The 15,318-nt window shown below is 39.6% G+C and overlaps 1 protein-coding gene across 2 annotated transcripts; it reads left to right on the plus strand.

Annotated features, from left to right (window-relative positions):
* The first annotated feature begins 3,221 nt into the window (after positions 1–3,221).
* On the plus strand, positions 3,222–14,620 carry atxn10 (ataxin 10). Of its 2 annotated transcripts, none has more exons than XM_022197679.2 (11): positions 3,222–3,403; positions 4,144–4,335; positions 4,747–4,832; positions 4,919–5,015; positions 5,215–5,379; positions 5,941–6,021; positions 6,181–6,337; positions 6,589–6,709; positions 7,755–7,939; positions 11,882–11,945; positions 13,382–14,620. In XM_022197679.2, the coding sequence occupies exons 1-11, from the start codon at positions 3,273–3,275 to the stop codon at positions 13,564–13,566; spliced, it is 1,464 nt and encodes a 487-aa protein (XP_022053371.1). In that variant the 5' UTR covers positions 3,222–3,272; the 3' UTR covers positions 13,567–14,620. The 2 variants fall into 2 exon arrangements, with proteins under 2 accessions (XP_022053371.1, XP_022053372.1); XM_022197680.2 differs by having other exon boundaries at positions 6,592–6,709.
* The last annotated feature ends 698 nt before the right edge of the window (positions 14,621–15,318 follow it).

The following is a 15,318-nucleotide window of genomic DNA, read 5'->3' on the forward strand; positions in this document are numbered from 1 at the left end:
GGGTCTGAAATTTTCAGAATTTGGGCTATAAAAAGCCTCGCCAGCGTTTTTTGCATCTTTAAGTGGTTATTTCTCAGCCTCTAGACCAGTGGTCGGCAACTGGCGGCCCGTGGGCCACAACTGGCCCATCAGGAATAATATCTGGCCCACCAGATGATTTTGAAAATTTGATTTGGCACAGAGCCAAGCCAGTCCGTCACCGCAACACAAAACTCGCGTGGCTGGCTGCTGCCGGGCATTTCCGCGTTTGCGCTACTGGTCGGACACAGTTGTACCAGCCAGATTTCACTGAGCAACAGTGTGTGCAAAACGTGTGTGTGTCTCGGGAGTCATTTTTAATACATCTGTGATCAGAATTGAGACATGTGTCCCAAGCAGTAGCGATCAGCTGTAGAAGCTCCGCTGCTGGCGGTATCGCCCCCCCCGCACCCGCAGGTTGGCCCGCTGTTCAACTGTTTACAAACATTTTGTCCCAAAGCCACATCTACTTGCCGACCCCTGCTCTAAACTGACCAGAGAGCTGTGAGTTGGTAAACAAGGCCTCTGCCTGTAGCTAGTGCCCCACAAACATCCTCAGGTGTTTCCCTACACTCTGCAGGCCACGGGGGCTTGCTAAAAATGCTAAAAATTAAGAGATACTTACTCACAAGTGGGGTTTGGGACCTTAAAAGTACTAGAAATACTGCACAGAAGTGTTCTAACACCCCTGGGTTCCATTCTACACAAACTTGTGTGATAACTTAGCAAACTGGAGCTTTCTTGGTTCCTCAGTTTGGAAAATATGAGCTCCCAAATTTGGACGAGATTTTTAATTGGCTATTTTTGGTGGCAAAAATCTCAATGTGGGACAGGTACCAGAGACCCCAAATTTTTCTACAAGAAAGTTCCATCTGTCTTCTATCACTGTACAAAAAAGCAGCAGGGTTATATTTGTAGTTACTGAGATATTCTTACTCAAAATGGCATGGGTAATGTCAAAATTGTTTTTTTGCTTTTCAGTACTTTAAATTGGGATACCAGTATTAGTAGTCATTCCAATGGTAGTATTATGTATGTTTTGTTCTTTTTGAAATGTTACTTGTTAAAGGTGACTCCCTTCAAAAAGTGTAATGGTATAACTTAGGTATACCTAAGTTATAACTTAGGTATAGGTTCTTTTGCTTGTAACATGACATTGTACAATTAAATTTAACATGTTTAATCCCATTGCACTGATACTGTAAAATTCAACATTATTGCTGTATTTTTAAATTAATCAACCCTGAACTACTACAGAGCTCCCTCAATTCAAGTTAGTACATGTAATTTGTATGTATATGTTATAATTACATGTATGCATTGCAAATGGGTGTCAACATGTCATGATATCTACAGGTATGGCTCTAAACTAGACCTTGTGACACAAAAAGGGCATTACACTTTTTTGCTTTTCAGTACTTTAAATTGGATACAAGTATTAGTAGTCATTCCAATGGTAGTATTATGTATGGTTTGTTCTTTTTGAAATGTTAGTTGTTAAAGGTGACTACCTTCAAAAAGTGTAATGACATGTTGACACCCATTTGCTCCAGAGTGTAGGGAAACACCTGGGAATGTTTGTGGGGCACTAGCTACATGCAGAGGCCTTGTTTACCAACTCACAGCTCTCTGGTATGTCTAGAGCAGGGGTGTCAAACTCAGTTCCTGGAGGTCCACTATCCTGCATGTTTTAGATGTTTCCCTCTTCAACACACCTGATTCAAATGATCAGCTTATCATCAAGCTCAGCAGAAGCCTGATAACGAGCCTGATCATTTGAATCAGGTGTGTTGGAAGCATCTAAAACATGCAGGATAGTGGCCCTCCAGGAACGGATCTTGACACCACTGGTCTAGAGGCTGAGAAATAACCACTTAAAGATGCAAAAAACGCTGGCGAGGCTTTTTATAGCCCAAATTCTGAAAATTTCAGACCCCCACAACTCAGAAACTATTTGAGGTACAGGCCTACATTTTTGCGTAGAAAGTACTTTTGTGACTATCTAATGGCATACAAATTTAGGACTAATTTGAAAATGGTGCAGCAACACCCCCAAGGAATATCTGGTTATTCCACCTGGAATGACCCATGTAGAAAAGAGCTGCTGGTGATGATTTTTTTGTTTAAACATTGATGATTGAGCTGGATGATGCTGGTTGGATTAAAGAAAACACTATTATTAATTATGGAAAATCTACCTCACTAATTAAATATTAAAGTTAAGACCCAACAGAGTAATTTAAAATGTAAATTGAATTGACACAATTCTATATGGAAATTAAAACCTTACAATACTTTTAATTATAATTCAATATTATTTATGAATATGAATAACTAATTAGTAATTCATTATGATTAATTAGTAATATTTAATTATTCATTGATATTATTATTCATCAATTATTAATGAATTAATGCTAATAAATCTAAGAATAATAATGCTAATAATAAGCATAATAATTCAAGCATGTTATCACAATCTGGTTATGTTATAATTTATAAAAACATATATTATACATGTATCATATAACATCCATATTATCAGATTAATAATAATAATAAGTAATAATTGCATATTGTTACTATGTATTACATTATACTATCACTACTACTACTACTAATAATAACGATAATAGTAATAACAACAACAATAAATTATTTAAACATAATCACAAAACTACAATCATATTTATAATATATGCTATTGTTATGACATACTGTTTATCATGACTTTAAAAATAATAATATATCACATTCATCAGACGTATAAGTTATTGTTCTGTTATTTTGGGAAGAGTATAATAATAACAGACTATTACGGCACAATTATTATCAATACAATTTGTTTTTAGCATATTTGTGTTGTTGACATCATTATTAAAAATATAGGTAATATGATTATAAAGTAATTGTGTTAAAATATGATAAGAAATGTGTTCAGATAATTCTGTACTAACAGCAGCAGCATTTTCTTATATTTTTTAAATTAAATTAAATTAAATTAATTTAATCAAATTAACATTTTTTGCACCAAAGCCCCTACATTAATATAAATTAAATTCATAAATAAAATTGTCTTGGTTTTAGTGCTTTTCTACCTCAGTGTCTCTGTTGTCAGTCAGCTGTTCTCTGACTCTCTCTGTTCTGTGCGAAAACAGCAGCACATGCTGTGACTCCGCCCTCATTCCGGATTTGACCAATAAGATTCCAGAGCGTCACCCGGACGTCCCGCCCACACGCATGAAGCAGCAAACATGGCAGCTCCCACCGACATCAGTCTGCAAATCTCAGCGTCTATCGCTGATATTTTGAATGAAAACCACCAACCTCAACACCTGCAGTCTCTGAAAACGTTTACAGCTGAGTTGCGGGAAAAAGAATTCAGGTAAGTCAGAGTAATTTGCTGCTTTTTCCGAGTGGAAATAGAGAGTGTTAGCTTACAGGCTAAGCTAGCGTTAACTTAAAGTCAACTACGTACTGACAAATATAACGGTCTGCTGTCTGCTATGATTGAGACTTATTTATTGCCGTTATAGTGTTGTTAAGCTGTAGGTTTGGGAATTTAATCAGCAGCCTAATGTAACTTAAAAATGTGTTTTTGGTCAAGTTCAGTCAGCGTTGTTAGCTAATGAAAACTGATTTCTGAAGAGTCATCTACAGCTTGAAGTCAGGGGCGTTGTTGGGATCTGGACACATCAGAGGCCCAGAAATCATTAGATTTTAACCTCTTATTAGCCTCATTTTTAAGCTATTTCAGAACACTGTTAACATATATTGTCTTTTCTGCAGCTGCTATTTTACAAAAATGAAAATATTTCCTGAACTGTGTCAATTTGTATTCCTGCTGCAATACCAGTGACTTAACACAAGTAACAAAACACTTGAACTTGTTTTATAGTCCCGATCCAAGTTGTTTTCTCCTGACTAGATCCTTGGTGTGGTGAATCTACCCTACTCTCAAATGTATGTCAATAGCCCAAATTTTAGAAGTTGTAGAAAACGCATGCATACCTTTGTCCCAGTCAGATTCTTCATTTCCGAGAAGCTGTTAACACTGTTATGAGCTACACCTGTTAAATAATTGATGCCTTCCTTATCTTTTGTTGGTAACTTTTCTGTCCTCAGGGATGCTGTGGAGGAGGAGGTGTTCTCCAGCCTCCTGAAAGTCCTGACCAGGCTGTGTGAAGAGCTGCAGGCCGCCAACAGTGACGGTGAAGATCTGCAGTCGTTTACGTTGCAGCTGCAGCTGACTGCTGAGTGCTTCAGGGCCCAAAGGAACTCCTGCGTCCAGAGTACTCGCAACCAAACTCTGCTCAGGTAAGTCCATTTACAGTATGTTATTAGCCAGTTTTTACAGAAATTGTAAACAAAATTGAAGAAATGCTAAAGTTATTACATATATTATATGTATATATGTATTATTTGACTTATAAATAGTTTTATTTGAAAAGTTGACTACTGTTTCCCACTTTTTTTCCTTCTGAAGGCTCTAGTCATGTGTAAAAATCTGTTATGTAGGTGGAAGAGTATAGAAACACAACAAACTATTAAATCAACTCTTTGATATAGTCTCAACAAAACATGATATTACATGTTGCTCCAGAGTCTAAATTAGTTCCAGTGCCATTGTTTTAAATTGCTTTATGTTCAAGTGTTATCGTTAGGCCTATTTATGTAACTTTTTAATAAAGAAACAATTGAACTTACCATGATTCTGTTTTCATCCAGGGAACTTGGTTTCATTGATGTGTCTCTTAAACTGCTGAGCTTACTTCGGCCCTTAAATGTGGAGAGCACGGACGCCATATTTGAGCGTAAGTCTATTAAAAGTCTCATAAAAGGATTCAGCTTTTTATGGAACTTTCTTGATCTTGATCTGTTTTGTGTTTACCATCTTCAGCTCTTCGTTGTGGGATCCAATTCCTCGGTAATTTAGCAGTCGGAAACCAAATGTGTAAAGATGACATTTGGCAACTAAGCTTCCCAGATCTTCTCCTGTAAGTTTTGTGTGTCACAGTCGCACTTACTGTATGCCTTTAATACAGCAAGCAACACTGTTTGTAGCTTTAATTTGGTGCCAGATTTGCTCGTAGCTCACCCACACAAAAAAATCTGCATCAGTGATTTTAAGATATCACAAACTTATGCAGTTGAGTATCTTTTTTTACACTGTTCTATCTAAATGTGTGTGAACAGGCAGCTGCTCAGTGTTGAAGATGAGAAGACGGTGAACTACACCTCCATGGTGCTCCACACATGTCTGGATGAAACCAAAGTGGAGGATTTGTCGAATCCGCAGAACATCCAGCTGGCGCTCAGGGTGATGGAGCTCTGCAATACGCAGCCCGACCTGGACTGGACGTAAGTGTGGGTTTGTGAAGCAAAGATTTAAAGTAATGACAAGAAATGAGTTGGTATATTACTGGCAACAAGTAAGAAAGCCATTATGAGAAAATGGTTAAAAGTGGAACCACAAAAGTTGACATTTTATCAGAAAGTGCAAAAAGAGAAGTTCTGTAAGATCTGGACTGAATGGACTGAGTATGTAAAAGACATTTAGGTAGGATTTTAGTTGAATCTACCCGTAACTTGAGACAATCGGCTCTCTTTGTCTTTACTGTCTCTACTTTATTTTATTTTTTCTCTCAAATGTTGTGAAGATAATTAATAACAAATGGCTCGCTCGCCTGTTCGATTGCACTTCTACAATTAAAAAAAAGAAGAGTGATGTAAAAAATGAAAATCTTGGAAAGATAGAAAAAAGTCTTTGGTGCTTTAAATAAGACATGTTTGGAATCGTAATAATTTGACTTTTCAATTTAATAAAAAGAGAATTACATTTTATTAAAGCTGTGTATGATATTACAAGAAGCAGCTGTTTTTTTTACTTGCATTTCTTTATTGTTCTTTATTAATTCCCAGGGTACTCATTGCAACGCAGCATTTCCTCAGGTCTTCAGTTCTCGTGGAGAGCATGTACTCTGGGATGTCTCACCATGAAAGGTACCAGACAGATCTTTAAAGACAAACAATTCATGCTAATAAGTTATAAAATATTCAGTTCATGTACAAATAAAAGCTCGTAATACCAACACAGAATGCTAATATCTAATACTAAAATGTGCTCTAAGTGTGTCATATAGATGTGCATGTGTTTTCCAGAGTTACGCTGTTGGAGCTGCTCTTTGCCCAGCTCAGAGAGGAGGACTCGGAGGAGTGTGGTGTTCCTCCCAGCGTGGCTCGTTTCCTGGCCAGTTCCTTCCAGCAGGGTTGTGGAGCTGTTCTTACACTCGCTACTGGCTCTGCTTCCAGTGACGAGGTACACACAGAACAGTAATAAACCTCACGCATGTATCGCCCACAGACATCAGAAACGTTAAACGTTCAGCAGTTCTTCAATACTGCCGTCGTTATTCCTTTCATCTTTGTATCATTTTCAGAGCTTTTTCTCAGTTTTAGAGTTCCACCATTGATACTTGACTGAATCCAGCACTGTGTTTTAACCCTTTGCATCTTTTTCCGAGTCATTCTTTCTTTATCAGACTGACACCTGCTGGTTGCATTTCCAAGCAGGTCCTGCAGGAGGCGCTGACAGTGATCAGTCTGCTGGACGTTCTGTGTGAGATGACCTCAGACAACAAGCAGTTCATGTTTCTGCAGGACCATCCTGACCTTGTGGTGACCACTGTTGGTAAATGGAAAAGCACACTCGCACAAACAGAACAGTGCTGTCAGACAGGTAACAGGCTGGGATTCCTGAACACAGCATTTCTCAATGTTGGCAGACAGTAAAATCCACTGCAGAGTTCACTGAGATTGAAGTAAATTGTTTGTTTGGTCCTGAACTGTCTGGACTTTAAATCCCACCACGAGTTTGACAGGCATGTTATCTTTTAAACACTTGGCAAAATAACACCATTTATCAGAGCCAAAAGCTGAAAATATACAAAGAATCATCAGATTTTCAGTGGTTCTTGAACTAATCGTCTGTGACGTGCTGTTTCATTGTAAAACTTAACCAAATGTCAGCCCAAAATTAGGATGTTTGATTAAAATCTCTTTATTTAATATGTCTCATTTAAAATTTTGCCAAAAATAGCCTTTGCCTGAACTAGGTTCTGTAAAAAATTCTAAGCAGCTTAGTAATACAGGGAATCCATTAAATCCATTATTGATTCAGCTGCAACCAGGAGTCAAATGACAAAAATTCAGAGACTTTTTGGCTGAACTGCAGGCAGTGTTTCAACAAACCGAAAGGAAACAAAGTATAAATGTCAGTAATATGTTAAGTTACCATGCTTTTTTCAGTAACAGAAACACCAGTGGGCACTTGGACAAATGTTGTACATGTTGATGCCATTTTTTTGTTAAACTTTTGGTCAAATATATAATGACAGAAATTCAGCTTTGCTTTTTTATGACATGCGATGATTTTCTGATGTTACATCATCATACTGCACAGAGGATGTATTTTAGTTCTCTCTTCTTCTAGCTGTGGTTGTGTTGTTTCCATAGAGGTGCAGGATTATTTTGCAGGGAAAAATGAGATCACAGTGGGTAAAAATGTGATGAGCAAAAACTTTTATTAATTGCTTGGGCTTTCGAGGGTTAGACAAGTAAAGTGAATGTATTAAATATTTAATTTCATGGTTCTTAACCTTGGGGTAAATAAATTGTATGTTTCTTTCTTTCTTCTTCTAGTTTCCCTCTTATCACCTTTTACATTCTCCTCACAGAGCTCCTGCAGCAGGTTCATGCCATCGGGAAGGCCAGTAAGAACATCTTCAGCGCTGCTCAGAACTTCTCCTCCTTCGGGCCCGATGCAGACTTGTCCTCTCATTCTCCTGTCATCAGCTTCAAGGCTCATCTCATCAGGCTCATAGGAAACCTCTGCCACGGCAACGCCAACAACCAGGACAAGGTTTGGATCATATCACGCTGGATTAGACGGATGAATTTAAAAAAAATGAAATGGAAAATAGATGAAAATCTGAAATCTGTCTCTACCAAAACTCTACCTTTAATCATGCAGATAGCACTGGGTTACAATTTGGACTTCTGTCTGCTTTAGTTACCTTTTAGTATTGCAGTTTACGATCCCGATTATCACGTTTTAAGCACTTCTAAGTTCTTCAGTGCTGAAAAGTCTCTTGGATGACAGTTGAAACATCTTCAAAAACCAAAAACAGAAGTGCAATTGCACAATTTTCCAGTAATATACTATGCAGCGGTACGTAAACAAGTTCAGTCATTGATTAGTCACCACACAGACAATTCTCAGTCATCAGTTTTGATGAATTATCATTGACCGTGGAAATCTGTTAACGATTTGTTGCTTAACAAGTCACGATTTCCATGCAAAACAATTATAGAGAGGGGTGACAAATTAAAGGAAAATCCTGGAGTCTTGACCTCTACAGTCAGTCCGTTTAGCTTGGGTGACATTTTTCTGGCATATTTTGTGTCCAATTGTCTCGTTAGAAAAAAGAGTCGCTGCAAATCTACACAAGTTCGTTCTGCGTGATCATTTTTATCCTACGACACAAGATTTCCATCCTGATGGGAGTAGTCCCTTCAGGGATGATTACATCTCCATCCAGGGCACAAAAGGTCACTTAATGGTTTAATTAAAATGATGTGAATCATATTTTATGGCCTTCACAGTCACCAGATCTCAACACCTTTTTGAGATCTTTTACAGACGTGTTAGTCAGCCCTCTTCACCATCATCATCAAAGCATAAAATGGGGGAATATCTCTCAGGAGAATGCTGTTTCATCCCTCCAGTAGACTTCCAGAAACTTACCAAGACACTTTGTTTGTTTTTTTCCCCCTTTAATTTGTCTCTCGTCTGTAGTTCTTCCAGGAAATCTGGGTTTAAAAAAAGGATGTAATTCAAAAAAAGAAAAATTCACAAAATCCCAGATTTTTCTGGCTTGTTAAATTTTCTTTATTTCCTGGTCTGCCCCGTCTACTAATCTCTTTTAAGGTTTAGTGAATACCCTTCATCAGTGTAACACAGTGGGGTCAGAGGTCAAGAGGTATTTGAGAGGTCTGGGAAGCCCCATTGAAAGACCTCTGCACTAAATTAGCATGTTTCAAGTGGCGGTTCTTGTAATAAGCTGTGATCTCTCGAGGACTGAGGACAACTGAGGAGTGCAAATGATGTCTCATGGAGCAGGAGGACTTGTGCGTTCTCTCAACACTATTTGCATTTTCACTTAAATCTGAAAAACATTCCCTCCTTTGCCCGTTCTGGCGGTTTTATCAGTTTCCCCCCATCTCCGCCTGTCAGCGTCTCACCGTTAACATAAAGCACAGAGGAGTAATAAAGCAGACGGGGAGGAGTTTGCCTCTGCAGTATCTATGGCTCATTATGGACTCAGTTGTACTTAATAGAAACAGATTTGTGGAATTCTTGTGGGATGGCCACCCTCAGTTGGCCTCGCTGTAATATTTATGGATGCTGATCTGTGGTCTGTCAGTGGTCAGAAATCACCCCGTATCTGTTTTCACTAAGAACTCTTCCAGTAAACCAAATGTCGTTCTGTTCACCTTTGGGAGAGATTGTAACTTAAGATGTGCATGCAAAGTACTGAACTGCTCGTACCCTGCCGGAGTCGGAGTCCAGTCGCTCGTTATTCACCTCTTTATGGGTTTGGACATAATGTAAGCAACTCTCAGACAATCACTGTGAAAGTGGAAAACGCAGACCTGGGCGCTCGTGCTAGTCAGCGACTGTGTTCCTTTGACAGTTTAAATGACATTTCCCCTTTCTGCAACTCAGCACTCCGTCTTGTTCGGTTGCTCCCAGCAGTATGCTTGGAGGGTAACCACAACGGCAAGTAGAGGGCAACAGAAAGCAGGGACAATAATTAAGCCTATAGAATCAGACACATGAAAAAGAGCAGATCTTCCCGTTGTGGTGGTCTTAGACTAACTCACAACTACACTGCTGCCTTTGCATGGATGTGAGGCTCTGTTAAGGACATCTCCACATTGTTTTTCTCTGTCTGACCTTAAATAGATACTTGAACCTTTAAAACCAGCTTAACAGCTATAATCCCTTTTTTTTTCAAGTTTTACCATTACCTTTAAGTCATTGGCATTGATTTTGAATTGAGAATGTGATCCCTACAAACACAATACTACTATGAAGCTATGCTACAATTTCAATCTAGTGCCTAGACACTGGTCACTATATGCTGTTGTTACGTTAAAAGTCCCACATTGTGCTCCATCTCAACTAACTAATCAAGTCCCACACACTTCTAGAATGTGTCTTTCGAATTTTCCGCTCAAAATATTGCAGACATGTTAAATTTCACCATGAATATACAACCCTGCTTTTAGGGTGTTTCAGTGCTGGCCACGCCCCCTTCAAGAAGAAAACCGTCTCTGTGATTGAATAGCCGCGCAGAGCAAAACAGGTGATGGCACGGCAGCAGACAGAAACAAGAATAAATGTGTGAGATTATTTTGTACTAAAATGTTGCAGAATTCGCAGCACAGCCGTTGATTTTAAGGATAGAATGATAAAATCAGTCGTTTATCTTTGCGGATCAGCAGGTCTAAAGGGACTGCTTGTTAGCATGTGCAATTTAGTCACTATTCATACTGGTTCTGTTGTTTGAAAACAAAAATAGAAAAATATGGAAATGAAAACGGCTTTATTGGGAATTCAGTGGCGTTAAAATGCAGGATATGTGAGCACAGAGAGCAGGAGAGAAGTGAACAGATGTGACTGCTGACACTGACTGAGTTTGGGTTTCTTTGGACATTTTTAGCTCGATGACTCGAGACTGCTGAATATAATTCAGACTGGGTAAAAGCTTGGAGGCTGTCTATTTACAAAAATGTCAGAAGAATGGCAGCAGTATCACAGCTTTTACTTCAATCCTCCCAAGTTTTAAAGACACACAAAATGCACTATACCACAATACTAACTGTGTTCTGTGAATATCTCTTCATGGTCCGCTAGTTTACCATTCTGAGTCTGCGCGGAATAAAAGTCTGGAGTTTGTACGTCATTCTGGCCCTGTTAATGGGAAACAAAGAAAGCGACATGGACCGATCCTCAACAGTATTCCAGTGTGTCCTGTGCATTTGAAATCTGGTAGATGCTAACTAGCTAAATATTGAAAATCTTTCTCCAGAATAGCAGATTACAACATTAATATGTTTAGTCCATAGAAAGAATCGATTTTAGGGTTGTGTGTTGAAAACAAAACTTCAACTTATAGCGTTTTTACAGCAGATATTGTGACTTGCAAAAGTGGAAAAAACACAAGAAAACACTATTGATGAGCCTGTTTTATTGAAGAATCCCAGAAAGGTATCGCAGTGTGACAATTAAGCAGTGGACACGAAAGCAGGACCCTAAAACTGAAGTAACTAAATGAAATTTAGCCATGTTTGCTAGGAATGTGCAATAATATCGGTGGGCCGGTGTTATCTACCCGATATTGGTGTAAAAATGTAATATCGATCGATATCGTTATCATTTTTTTGTGCCTATCATGACATCCGATAAAATAATGCCTGGATTTCACCGGCATTTACTGGCGCACACGTGATGACATCATCAAACTGCGTCGTGAAGCGTGTAAACACAAGTATGGCTGCAGTAACCAGCTTGCTGTGCCTGACTAACAATATGTCTGTGGCTTGGAATTGTTTCCAAGCCCACGTATATCGGTACCGGTTGATATCGGAATCAGAAATTAAGAGTTGGACCTACAAGGAATGTCCTGACCCTTGGCATAATGTAATCAGCATACAAATGACACTCCCTGTGAAATGAGCTTTTGTTGAGCAAAGAAATATTTCTATCCTCCACATCATGCCGAACTTGTTTCCTCAGGTGAGAGAACTGGAAGGAATCCCCCTCATCCTGGACAACTGCAACATCGACAGCAACAATCCTTGTATCCTTTAACAACATGCCAGTTATCTGGAGACACCCACACATCTGTATTTATGTCCATGTGTTTTACATTTTTCTAAATAAGTCTTCGTATTTATGCCAAGAGATCATTTTAGTTGTGTTTTTCTGGCACTTGAAGAATTAAAGTTGGCATGTTTGCGCAGGAAAGTTGGTGGGTTTTGCCCCCAGAAATAAATTCCCTATCAGACTTTTATTGCTGCAGTATGTGCAGGCTGGCAAATCAAAAAACTTCATGTTCACCAGCTTTCACTACATTTTTGCTTGCAGATTGTCAACATTGTGAAATGATGGCTTGTGTTCGGTTTTAGTCGTTGCTTGTTGGTGCAAATTTTCAGTACACGACTAAATTCGACTGCTAAGCTTTGTAAAAGTTCCCAGTTTATTAGGCATGTGCACTTCACTGCAATAACCCTGCTTTATATTGTGTTTTTTAGTGTAGATTACTGTATATTTTTCCGTTTTTCTTGGCATGATAACAGAGAATTCAGCCAGCTATATGGTATTTATTCAGTCCACAGTGGAACATTTTGACAAGCATTTCAAATATTTTCTCACCTGCTATTTATACATACAAGGAAGCAAAATATTATAAACACCTCTAAATATAATGCAGTCTAATGCGACACCGCTATTGACCGTGTACCTAAAAATTGTACTTTAGAAAGCCCCACAAAGGTATGATGTATTAAAGGACTGTAGATTGTGCTTGCCTATGTAAGACAGTGATGTTTCTATACTGTTTACGCTACAGGGAGTGTACATAAAGTGTGCTTTTAGTCCCCCGTTTAACCACCGTTTGCCCTTGAGAACTCACCAGTTTCTACTTTATTTGGAGCATAGTAAGTTGAAGAGCCCTGAGCTCTAAGTCGTTCTCATCTCCACACCCTGCTGGGCGTCCTGCTACCAGTTGATATTAGCTCACTAGAGTCGAGGCACCGTGCCAGGCTGCCTTTTAACCAGGTCAATAGTCTGAGCCGAGCCTTTGTCCCCATGCTGTCCACTCTGTCGACTTTTTTATGTTGTCAGAAGTACTTTCTGTTCATGCTAAGATTGGCAAAGACAAAAAATAGTTGATGTATTTATGTGGGAAACTCGAGAGGAGTGAGGTGAGATGTTTTGTATCAGAAAACGTACATAACAAGTCTGGAAAACTCGTTTGTTTGTTGAGTTTTCGGTGCACTCAGCGACCTGAGGCAAATAGCAGACACTTAGCTTACCACTTTTTAAAACGCCCCCCAAAATTACCATAAGGGATTATTTGCTTTTTACTTGTACTTCTACTTTTTCCCCATTGGTTTTCTTAATTTGATCAACCAACTAGTGCCAGAAAAATACCTGATAACAATATGTGCTTCTAAGTACCTTGAAGAACCGCTGTACGTATTGTTCTGACATTCCTTCACCATTTGCCTCCAGTTATCAGTCAGTGGGCCATCTTTGCCATCAGGAACTTGTTAGAACACAACACGCAGAACCAGGAGCTGGTCGCCGCCTTGGAACGCAGCGGCACCGCCGACTACTCTGCGCTCAGGGAGCTGGGTTTCCTGGTGGAGGAGCGAGATGGAAGATTGCTGCTCAAACCAGTCAGGAAAGATTCCTAAAGACTCTGGAGGAGCAGCGAAGAGAAAGAAGCTTCTCAGCCCGCGAAAAACAGGTTCTCACGCAAAGCAAATGTTAAGAAGGGAAATAAGTACATGTGCACACGTATACTCTGGTGTGAACATGTTGGCTTTTTGTGTTGCAAGCCTCATTAATCAGCTTCTTCTACGGGTTAATAACCTGTACATCATCAAACATGTAACGTCCGTGCCTGTCCAGAATAACTGACAGCCACACTGCCGATAGAGCAAGCAAAAAAAAACACTTTTGAATTTGGTATTTCTACCAGAGAAGTATATATAGCTTACTTTTCTACCTCAGTGATGCTAACACTCAAGGTATTCTTTGTACACAAAAGGCCCATGGGGTCCTGGCTGGTATAGAAGCAGAGGTCAGGATGTCAGCAGCTCCTGCTTTGTCTTGACCTGAGTCTGGGAAATGAAGAGTTTGTGAGAGGTGAGCACATGCTGGTACCTTTTGGCAACGCCGATGCTTTGTGATTTAATCCAAAGACAAAGAGCACCGCAGTGTTCGGGCTTTTTGCTTTTCAGAGACGGTGATGTTACCAGCAGGGGTTGGAGTTTAATCCCAGGCCCATAGTGGCTTCTGCAGTAACCATGAAACAGAGAATGACCAAAACATGATGTAATCTACCCCCTCCCCGCCTCACCTAATTAAACGGTGGCATCTTGGGAAACCACATTATTCCAATGCTTCAAATAGTTGCTCATCTAAACAGATGTATATTTATTAATACGTTGCAGTGCAAAACGCAGTAATACAAAAAATATCCAACTATGCATGTTTTATGATCTAAGAACAAGGCTCGGCGTACACCACAAGCTTGTTTCTCTGCTTGCTTTTGCAATAACAGTAATGAGTCTTGTGGATTTCATGTCTTTCTTCTTCTACTTCCAACCTGATGATAAACAAGAGGGCTTATCGCATGCAGCAAAAAATAATGAACCATCCTAATATTAGTAACATTGAGTCCATGTAAGCTATATTTAACTTTCTTAGATATTTAATAAATACTGTACTTCCGTTTTAGCCGTAGCTGTGTGTTTGTGCGCTTCTTCTTTTTGGTAAACAGTGGATGAGAATATACTGAAAGTGTGCATCTGCAGAGCGAGTGAATAAATGAATGAATGAATGAATGAACGAGTGAGTGAGTGAGTGAGGGGAACCAGACCAGAAGCATTAGTTTGCAGAATGACATCCCTCCGTGCTCCTCCCGCTGCTGGATAAGCTGAACGGTCCTGACAAGCCAACAATGCAGCGCTTTACGGGCCGGCCCACACCCTGCTCCACCCTGTTTGCTCTGCCTCTGATTTTTAATGACAAAATGTATTGAAACAATTGGCTGGATTCTCCGCTCAATCCGCCAGCATAGTGAAGGGAGCTTATGCGGTTCCGGTCCCCAGGATTTCAGACAGCTAACAAAACAGCTGTTACTCGCGCTTGACTGGCTGGCTGCAATGCTTTTCAGCCCCACAGGAAAGAGGCCGTGTAAGTCAGCCGGGCTGAATGAGGTGGCATGGCCGCGGCCGGGCGTTCACCTCCTCACACATTAGCAGCACATCAGTCCAGACCAAAACTTCTTGTTTCCCATATCAGCATTTTACACCACAGGCCTCTACTGTAGTTTGAGACCTTCAAAAACCACCTTGTTCGAGTATAAGCTGCATGTTTGGGTCAGATGAGGAGTTCCCAATGAAGTGTTGTGTGTGTTTGACAAACAGCCTTTTTTTAAA

Source organism: Acanthochromis polyacanthus, chromosome 1 (assembly GCF_021347895.1).
Source record: "Acanthochromis polyacanthus isolate Apoly-LR-REF ecotype Palm Island chromosome 1, KAUST_Apoly_ChrSc, whole genome shotgun sequence".
In the NCBI taxonomy this organism is placed as follows: Eukaryota; Metazoa; Chordata; class Actinopteri; family Pomacentridae; genus Acanthochromis; species Acanthochromis polyacanthus.